Source organism: Sorex fumeus, unplaced genomic scaffold (assembly GCF_029834395.1).
Source record: "Sorex fumeus unplaced genomic scaffold, SorFum_2.1 ptg000029l, whole genome shotgun sequence".
Lineage (NCBI taxonomy): Eukaryota > Metazoa > Chordata > Mammalia > Eulipotyphla > Soricidae > Sorex > Sorex fumeus.
In genome coordinates this window covers 7,657,010-7,667,473 of record NW_026606086.1, presented here as the reverse complement: position 1 = coordinate 7,667,473, position 10,464 = coordinate 7,657,010, and the positions used below count along the sequence as shown (strand labels likewise).

At 47.3% G+C, this 10,464-nt stretch overlaps 1 protein-coding gene across 1 annotated transcript; it reads left to right on the top strand.

The window, feature by feature from the left end:
• The first annotated feature begins 7,659 nt into the window (after positions 1–7,659).
• LOC130024757 (eukaryotic translation initiation factor 4H-like) lies at positions 7,660–8,584 on the top strand. Its single transcript, XM_056115485.1, has one exon. It carries the CDS (start codon positions 7,680–7,682, stop codon positions 8,364–8,366), a length of 687 nt encoding a protein of 228 aa, XP_055971460.1. The 5' UTR covers positions 7,660–7,679; the 3' UTR covers positions 8,367–8,584.
• The last annotated feature ends 1,880 nt before the right edge of the window (positions 8,585–10,464 follow it).

Here is a 10,464-nt window from a genome sequence, read left to right as displayed (position 1 = left end):
AGAGCTTTTAAATTGCAGAAAACGTCAAATATAACAAGTATAAATCTATCTACCATATAGAACTGATGTCTGTCAATGTAGATTACATTTATCATGACTTCTTTACTTTCTAGAGAATTAAAATGTGTCAGACATACAATAAGCTCTCCTTGAGATGTTGCCCCAGATCTGTTTGAATCATTTAAAGTATTGTTTCCTGTGATTCTAGACAGTCTGAAAACCTTTTTGGTAAAAAACTTATATTTTGAAAAATATTATTAACAATACATAGAACTTTAAGTGCTTAGTAGTAATGAGACAACTAATATTTATTTATCTTTGTTTTTCTGGTCACAGAATGTTGCTGTTGTCCCAAAATTTCGAACGGGATCGGACCACCACCTCCTTCATGCAAAATTCTACTTAACAAAGCAGGGAGAAAGGGCTGCAAAGTTCAAAAAGAGAACTCCCAGAACGACCACCAACTGGGAACTCTTTGGCACTATTGCGGCAACATGGGAAGATGCCATTGTTGACAACATTGACGAGGAATACGATCAACTGGTTCAGCACCACCATGAAAGTGCAAGGAACGCCAAGAGAGAGATAGCCACCCAAAAAACGCCTGTCTTCGAAAACTCTTGAGCTAATTTGCCAGCGTGGTTTGGCGCATGCCTCAGGTAACTGCAAGCTGACGTTCGAGCTCGCAAAGCAGTGCAGAGATGCGATCAAGGAAGACCTTAAAGAGAGAAGAGCAAATGGAGCAAACACTCCTGAAATTTATATGGAACAATAAGCCCCCACGAATAGCTAAAGCAATTCTTGGGAAAAAGAAAATGGGAGGAATCAACCTCCCGAACTTCAAACTGTACTACAAAGCAGTAATAATTAAAACAGCATGGTACTGGAACAAAGGCAGAACTGCAGACCAATGGAACAGGGTTGAATACACTGACATCTCTCCTCAATCATATGCTCATCTAATCTTTGATAAAGGTGCAAGTAATGTGAAGTGGAGTAAGGAAAGCCTCTTTAATAAATTGTGTTGGCATCACTGGACGGCTACATGCAAAAAAATAGGCTCAGAACTCTGCCTAACACCATGTACAAAAGTAAGATCAAAATGGATTAAAGACCTCAACATCAGACCAGAAACCATAAGGTACATTGAAGATAAAGTTGGCAAAACCCTCCATGACATTGAAGCTAATGGTATCTTCAAAGATGCCACGCCACTGGCCGAGCAAGTGAAAACAGAGATAGATAAATGGGACTATCTTAAACTAAGAAGCTTCTGCACCTCCAAAGAAACAGTGACCAAAATACAAAGACAGCCTACAGAATGGGAAAGGATATTCGCCGAATACACATCTGACAAGGGGTTGATATCCAGGATATACAAAATACTGGTTAAACTCCACAAGAAGAAAACATCCAACCCCATCCAAAAATGGGGCAATGAAATGAACAGAAACTTTCTCAAAGAAGAAATCCGAATGGCAAAAAAGCACATGAGAAAATGCTCTACATCATTAATCATCAGGGAGATGCAGATCAAAACCACAATGAGATACCATCTCACACCTCAGAGACTAGCCCACATTCAAAAGAACAAAAGCAACCGATGCTGGCGTGGATGTGGCAAGAAAGGGACACTCCTTCACTGTTGGTGGGAATGTCCACTGGTTCAGCCCTTCTGGAAAACAGTATGGACGATTCTCAAAAAATTAGAAATTGAGCTCCCATTTGACCCAGCAATACCACTCCTGGGAATATATCCCAGAGAGGCAAAAATGTATAGTCGAAGTGACATCTGCACTTGTTTGTTCATTGCAGCACTCTTTACAATAGCCAGAAACTGGAAGAAACCTGAGTGCCCAAGAACAGATGACTGGTTAAAGAAACTTTGGTACATCTACACAATGGAGTACTATGTAGCTCTTAGAAAAGATGAAGTCATGAAATTTACATACAAGTGGTACAATATGGAAAGTATCATGCTAAGCGAAATGAGTCAGAAAGAGAGGGATAGACATAGAAAGATTGCATTCATCTGGGGGATATAAAGTAACAAAGTAAGAGATTAATACCCAAGAATAGCTGAGATCAGCACCAGGAGGATTACTCCATAACTTAGAGGCCAGCCGGGTATCCTAGAGGAAAGGGCAGTTCAGATAGAGAAGGGAGCACCAAATAAAGGATGTTTGGAGGATCCTCCCAGGAGGGGAGATGCATGTCGAAAGTAGACTATGGACTGAACATGTTTGCCACTCAATGCCTCTTTTGCAGACCACAACACCCAAAAGGAGAGAGAGAACACAGGGGATTGCCCTGCCACAGAGACAGGGGGGATGGGGGGATGGGGGTGGGAGGGATATTATCCATGGTGGTGGAAAATGGGCACTGGTGGAGGGATGGGTATCTGATCATTGTATAATTGAAACCAAAGCACAAAAAATTGTAAATCTACAACTTTAAAAAAAAATAAAATACAATAAAGGGAAAAAAAAAAGAGAGAAGAGCAGAAGTACTGATAGATGCAGCAGAAGCTGGGAAAAGTATTCGTAACGCCCACCTGTCCTTTGCCAACTACAAGACCAAGATGACTGCCCTCCGACATCCTGATGGATCCATCACATCCTTCAAAACGGCAATGAAGAAGATTATCCATGACTTCTACTCAAATCTCTTCGATAGCCATGTCCACTTGCCGACATACCAAATTCCACAGGATGGATATGTCATTCCCAACGTTCTCCCTTCCGAAATCCCACACGCCATTTCGTCGGTAAAGAAACAAACAGCACCTAGCCCAGACAAGGTCAGACCTGAACACCTGAAGAACCTGCCGTCAGTACTCATCAATACACTGGCTCGGCTCTTCACTCGCTACCTGTCAGAATGCAAGGTTCTGTCCCAATGGAAAACCAGCAGGACCGTACTACTGTTTAAGAAGGGAGACATCCATGACATTGGCAACTATCGCCCGATCTGCCTATTGTCTGTCATCTACAAGTTGTTCACTCGAGTCATCCTAAATAGGATTGGCAGAACACTAGATGAAGGACCATGCGAGCAAGCCGGGTTCCGCAAAGGATTCAGCACCATCGACCATATCCACACGATAACCAAGCTCATCTCAATGAGTTTCTCGGGAGTTCAAGATGCCGCTCTGTTTAACGTTCATTGATTTAAAGAAGGCCTTTGATTCTGTTGAGACGGAAGCGGTCATTGAAGCCCTAGCCAATCAGGGCATTCAAGCCCAATACATCAGGATCCTCCGTGAGCTGTATTGCGGATTCACTACCAGGATCTCACCATTCTACAAAGAAGTGATCGTTGATGTCAAGAGAGGGGTGCGGCAGGGTGATACCATTTCACCGAAACTCTTCAGTGCCACCCTCGAGAACATTATGCGACGAGTGGAATGGGAAGGAATGGGAGTGAAGATAGATGGTCGGCAACTACACCACCTCCACTTTGCTGATGACATTGTTTTAATAACACCAAACATCAGCCAAGCAGCACAAATGCTGGCCTACTTTGACCGTGAGTGTGGAAAGGTAGGACTACAGCTGAATCTTACGAAGACAATGTTTATGAGAAACAGCCTTGTTCCTGATGCCCCATTCGCTCTCAATGGAACGACCATCTCCGAATGCATCAGCTATGTGTACCTAGGTCGAGAAGTCAACATGACAAATGACCTGGCACCCGAGCTGAGCAGGAGGAAGAGAGCAGCTTGGAACGCCTTCAAGAACGTTGAAGAAATAGTTAAGAGGACGAAGAACCTCCGGCTCCGGGCACATCTCTTTGATTCCACTGTTCTTCCTGCATTAACATATGCCTCAGAGGCCTGGGCCCTACGCAAACAAGATGAGAACGCTATTCAGGTCTCCCAAAGAAGAATAGAAAGAGCTATGCTTGGAATATCACGTTTCACTCAAATGAGAGAAAGAATCCGGAGTTCCGATATCCTTCGACGATCAAGAATCAGGGACGCTGTCTCATTTGCCAAGGTGTCAAAAATCAGATGGGCTGGTCACGTAATGAGATTTAAAGCCGACCGCTGGACTAGAGCTGTTATCGACTGGATTCCACGGGATGTCAAAAGACCGCGTGGCCGCCCACCTACCAGATGGTCAGACTTCTTAGTGAAGATCATGAACGATCGGTTTGAGGCTCTTCATGTTCCCTGAGCGAACAGATGCCATTGGGCTACACTAGCACGCGACAGGGACAAATGGAGACGTTACTGGCGCCCGCTCGAGCAAATCGACGACTAACGGGAAGTTAAGTGATTAAGTGATTTCTGGTCACACATGGCTGTGCTCAGGGATCACTGCTGTCAGGGCTCAGGGAACTATATGGGCTGTCCTGTGCAAGACAAGTACCTCACATGTTGCAATATCTCTCCTGCCCCCCAATATTCCAATTTTTAAATTTATTCATCCTGTGCATAATAGACATTTGAGTTTACAGATGGATATGTTTTTACATTACACATTTCTAAAGAGATATTTTACAATGAAACTCACCTGCATCATTACAGTTTTTGTAGGGCTTGGGATTCCTAAGCAGTGCTTGGGGGCCCAGGAGCCCCAGTGGTGATTCTCTGTCAACTACAACATAGGTTTAGCACATCTGCTTTTTGGATGCTTCAAAATTATTTAAGCAATAATTATGTGGTCTAGCACAGTTCAACTGCTGGTTTGTGGACCGGTGTGAGAGCAACAATGTAAGAAGACTAGCTCACCATATTCAGGAGTGTCACTGAGCTATGCAATATTAGAGGCCCACAGAATGCACAGGGCTAAGTCCTTCAGCACTAGCAGGAGAGTGTTGGAAACTCTGACTTTAAGTGAAAGGATAAAATAAAGCCAGTTTTGTTATAGACTAATTTATATAAACAAAGATAAAGTTTCTATGGCACACTTCTGATGATCATAAAAATATCACTAAGCTCTAAATAAAAAAAGCTCTAAATAAAAATCTCAAATACATCCTCTCTGAAATATTAGAAGGTTCCTGCCTTACCCATGACTCATTCATGTTGCAAGTAGATAAAAGGGTGGAAGAATTCTACCTACAGCATACTGCCCACGTCTCCTCAGTACCAGCAGTAATTTGACAAGTAAAAATTCCACTCTTTCTTTGTAATTAATATTGAAGCATAATCTATTCCACGGGCTTGAGCAATACCACAGCGGGTAGGGTGTTTGCCTTGCATGCGGCCAATCTGGGTTTGATTCCTCGGCCCCTCTCAGAGAGCCCAACAAGCTACCCAGAGTATCTCGCCCACACTGTAAAGCTTGACAAGCTATTTGTGACGTATGTGATATGCCATAAACAGTAGCAACAAGTCTCACAATTTGTTGTGAGACGTAACTGGTGCCCGCTCGAGCAAATTGATGAACAACAGGAGGACAGTGCTACGTAATCTATTCCAGACACCTCTACAAAGATAAACTATTTTTGCCAATTAACAAATTAATGATTCCAAATATATTATACACAGAATCCCTACAAAAGGAACTATCATATTGAAATGTTAAGATATTACAGTAGTAGATATTATAACGTTGTCAGGACAGCAAAGTCTTCCCACACATTGATAATACTTAATAACAAAAAGTGCTATTTATTTGTCTCTTAGGCAGACAAACAAACATATTCACTCCCCCTAAACTTACATCCAATATAAGGCATAGGCAGAGAGGACAGCCCAAAGTCCAGTCCTGTGTCACACCATAATGAACACTTGAAATATGTTAAGCTATATTCTCTTTATAATCGAATCGGTAAGCTCAAGTACCAAATTCAGTGAAGATCAAAGACATGAAGAGCACCATGGATCAATCCTAAGTAAATAAATAGGGCTGAGGAACCATGTTATCTGGGGCTGCAGAGTCTTCATGTGACTCGACTGGAGACAGCCAAGACTTGATGCCCATAGCTGATTACATTGCAGAAGCAAAGGCAACAGCTATTGTTTCTTAGGCATACACTGCTGTTTCTTGGCTGGAACCCATTTTGTGTCTAAGCATAGCAGCTAGTGTTAGCCTTGGACTCCTCCCACTAGGAACTGCACTCGTCACACCGTCACACACAGGGTGGGTCTAGGGCAGGGTCTAGGGACTAGTTCTTACCTATGGTGTCTTCTCCCAACGTCCTAGTTAGTTGTGAGGAAGTAGGGACTTTCAAAGGCTTCCTGGGTGGCTTTGGGCTTCCTTGATTTGTCAGCAGAGCACCACCCAAAGCCATGTTTCCAAACTCAAGCTTCAGGGTAGGCCTTGCACAAATCCCAATGCAGAGGGCAAAGGGAGGAAATGGGGAGAATCCTGACAAATTTGGCATCAATAAGCTCTTGGGACACTGGATTGGCCTTTGAGAACATTCTGGAAAGTACTGTAGTCACCGTGGCTCTTCAGTTTACAGCCACACCTCCATTGTCACAGGGATGATTGGGAGGACTTTTACTTTAGAAATAATCTCCCATTCATAATTCTTCTCCCTCTGCTCTATCCTCTTTTATTAACCCTCATCCTCATTATTAACCCCCTAGCAATGCAGCTTAAAGAGCACAGAACTGATTGGACCTGATCTTAGAACTCAGTTTAATGCCATCTCCTTGGGGCTACATTTCTGACCTCCACGAACTAGGTTTGATTCTCTGGTCATGTGCTGCAGGCACATTCCCCCATCTCCTATAATGTTTTCCATGTTGACTATCCCATGGGTTGTTGAGTACTTTGTACCCTCCACCCACCCAATGCCTACAAGCCACAGTGCAATTCCCATGGAACCATCTGTGTTTCCTCTCCCTGTGCTTTATGACAGGAGTTGTAGACTGCTGGAAAAGGGCCAGTCGCTTAGCCTCATGTTTGTCAGAGGGACTATGAGAGTCAGACCACCCACACAGGACTCAAGAAGGGTTCTTATTTGGACACACAAACGAACCTCGGTCCTGAGCAACTAGCTGCAGAGACAGAAATGGCCATGGACTTTGCAATAGGCCGTTTCTGCTGGACTGCTCCAGACAGGAGTAGGTACTATCCCTCCACCTACCCCCCAGGAACTCTGGCAGGAGCCATTTTCTAAAAACCAGCGATAAGTTCCTGGTACAAGTGAAGGTGGCGCCAAACGCCACAGGGGAGGAGTGGGCACTCCTCCATCCCTCCACCAGGAGACTCCAAGATGATGCCACACACGGCCACCATCTACTTAAACTCCCACACAGCCAGGATCCAGAGACACACAAACAAAACTCATTCCCAAGCAATTTGCTGCAGTGACCTCTTCAGACCCTAATTATTAAAATTTTAGAACTCCTAAAGCTCTCTGGCTGTGCAACATTGTATTGCATACATAACAAACAATACAAAACACATTGTTTGGCATTGCCTTTTTGGCAGGTATGAGTGGTGGTGGGTGTGGTCTCGAAATATTGACGGTAACTAAAGTAGAGAAATAGAGTATTGTGCAAGTTGTCTGCCACAAAGGCAGGGGGAGGTGTGAAATGGGGGAGGGGGGGTTACTGGGGATTTTGGTGGTGGAAAATGTGCACTGGTGAAGGGATGGATGGGTGTTGGATGACTGTATGATTGAAATCGAAACTCAAACATAAAAGCTTTGTTACTGTACCTCAGGGTGAACCAATAAAAGAAAAAAAGGGCTTCCTCTCGGAGCGGACACGGCAAATGGCGGACTTCGATACCTACGACGACCGGGCCTACAGCAGCTTCGGCGGCGGCAGGGGGTCCCGCGGCAGTGCTGGCGGCCATGGCTCCCGCAGCCAGAAGGAGCTGCCCACGGAGCCCCCGTACATGGCCTACGTGGGGAACCTGCCCTTCAACACGGTCCAGGGCGACATCGAAGCCATCTTCAAGGACCTCAGCATCCGCAGCGTGCGGCTCGTCAGAGACAAGGACACAGACAAATTTAAAGGATTCTGCTATGTAGAATTTGATGAGGTGGATTCCCTTAAGGAAGCCTTGACGTATGATGGTGCACTGCTAGGTGACCGGTCCCTTCGTGTGGACATTGCAGAAGGCAGAAAACAAGATAAAGGTGGCTTTGGATTCAGGAAAGGTGGACCAGACGACAGAGGCTTCCGGGATGACTTTCTGGGAGGCAGGGGAGGAAGCCGCCCAGGTGACCGACGAACAGGGCCCCCCATGGGCAGTCGCTTCCGAGACGGCCCCCCACTCCGGGGCTCCAACATGGACTTCAGGGAGCCCACAGTAGAGGAGCGAGCGCAGAGACCACGACTCCAGCTTAAACCTCGGACAGTTGCGACGCCCCTCAACCAAGTAGCCAACGCCAACTCGGCCATCTTCGGGGGGGCCAGGCCCAGAGAGGAAGTCGTTCAGAAGGAGCAAGAATGAGCTTGTGGGCGGGAGGGAACGGGGTGCGGGGGCAATCGGAGCAAGACCACGGCCTGGCTGTCCCCGGAGCAGCGGCCCCGCGGCTGCCGGTCCTGCGCCCGACCTTTGCCCTCCCTTCTTACACCGGAAACACGGCTCGTGAGTGATTGTCAGCAGTGAGCAGGTGGTTCCGGCACATCCTCGGCCTCCTGCACCCCAGTACCGGCTGCTCCCTCTCCCCCTCTCTCCTTCGCTCCTCCTCCCCTCCCTTTCCCCTCCCCTCCCTCTCTTCCCTCCTCTCTCTCGTCTCCTCTCCCTCTCTCCCTCCCTCTCTCTGCCCCTCGTCCTTCTGTCCCTCCCTGTCTCCTTTGGGCGCTCTGCGTCTCTGCGGGAGGAGTGGCTGTGGTGCGGCGTGCAGCGCCCCTCCCTGTGCTTTCCTCCTCTTCCCGTGAGAGCCCCCGGGAGCCCCCAGCCGCCCCTCTGTTCTCACCGCGCCTCCTCTGCCTGCACGCGGAGTTCTGCATTGCTGTGGCTTCCCAGAAGGCACCAGGGCCGGGGTCCCGGGCCGGGTCCCTTGGTCCCAGAACAAGGAGAAAGTGTCTGGGGGTCCCTGCAAATGTCTCCCTGCCCCCGTTTCTGTCATCCTCTCTCCGCTGCCCTCGCAGATGGATGGGCCGAGCAGAATCAACCCCCACCCCAGACAGGAGGGGGGCGGGGTGGGGGACACGGCAGCACAGTGCTCAGGCCCTTCGGCTTCTGTGTGGCCACCGGGTGCCCTGGGCACCGCGTCCAGACCCGTCCTGCAGCGCCCCGGGCTGCCCAGTGCTGCGGGGGGCACGGCTGAGTGAGGGTGCAGACCCAGGGTCTCTCACGCCTCGTCTGTCTGTCTGTCCCCGCGCGGAGCACTGGCCCTGCGGTCAGGGGGTGGGGAGTCAGTGAGTTGGTGACTCCTGGCTATGTCCCCCCCTGCCAGGGGCTGCTTTTCTGAGCTGACACATGGGGTGAGCCAGGTCAGCGCTCTGGGCCCCCCCCCCCCCCCCGAGAGTCGGGGCCCTAGCATGAGCCCAGCCCGTGGGCGTGAGCGGGGCGGGTGAGCCGCGGCGTGCGTGGCCAGAGCTTTCTCCGGACTGGCCCCTCGGCCTCCCTCCCGCTGTCTCTGTCACAAGTCCCAGCAATGTGCAGAACTCTCCCTCCCTCCCACCTGTCATCTCTGCTTCTGAAATTAAGAACCATTTGTGTAACACCAATACTTAACTTAAGAAAGACGTGCATTGTGTGGTCGCGTCACCCGATGCTTTCAGATGACCTACTTACATCTCCAATGCGGAAAGATAAGAACAAACCAACTCATCACCACTCTGGGCAGCCCGGCTGACTTTTCCATGTAAGAATGGGATTCCAAACACTTAACACATTCAGCTATATGACAGAAAGAAATCTATGGATATGGTATTTTGTGAATGATCTTTTAAATAAAAGAAAACCTTACGTAAAAAAAAAAAAAGAAGAGTTCTCATCCATATGGACATAGAAAACTTGATGATGACCAGAAATGAGTATATGCACCTAGCCATGAGAATTTGGGAGAGTGACACATGTAATACAGAAGGTTCAGTTCAGTTGTTACCTGTGGCTTCTGGGGTGCCCAGGAGGAAGGAGCTCATCTTGATGGACAGGACAGAGGCATTTTTGCTGCATGTGGACCAAACAACCAGGCAGGACTCTTCATCCTTCCTATGGTCCTTGGGAAGTAAATTCAAGGTTACTCAAGTTGGGGCTCCACCAATTCTGTGTGAATAGTGTCTTTACATATCTTTATGGCAATACCAATACTACAGCTACTTTAAAGTAGCTGTAGGGTCCTTCTCAAATGATTTTGCATATTCTAAAATCCTTTGACTTTACACATAAATTTTATAATCAGTTTTTCAATATGTACAAGAATTCTGGAAGACAGTTGGTAGGAACTATGTTAAATTTTGTGATTTTTTTTTTTTTTTTTGCTTTTTTGGGTCACACCCGGTGATGTACAGGGTTTACTCCTGGCTTTGCACTCAGGAATTACTCCTGGCAGTGCTTGGGGGACCATATGGGATGCTGGGAATCGAACCTTGGTCAG

What these genes read in the sequence shown, in the direction of transcription:
- LOC130024757 (XM_056115485.1), top strand. Translation starts at nt 7,680, where the DNA reads ATGGCGGACTTCGATACCTACGACGACCGGGCCTACAGCAGCTTCGGC.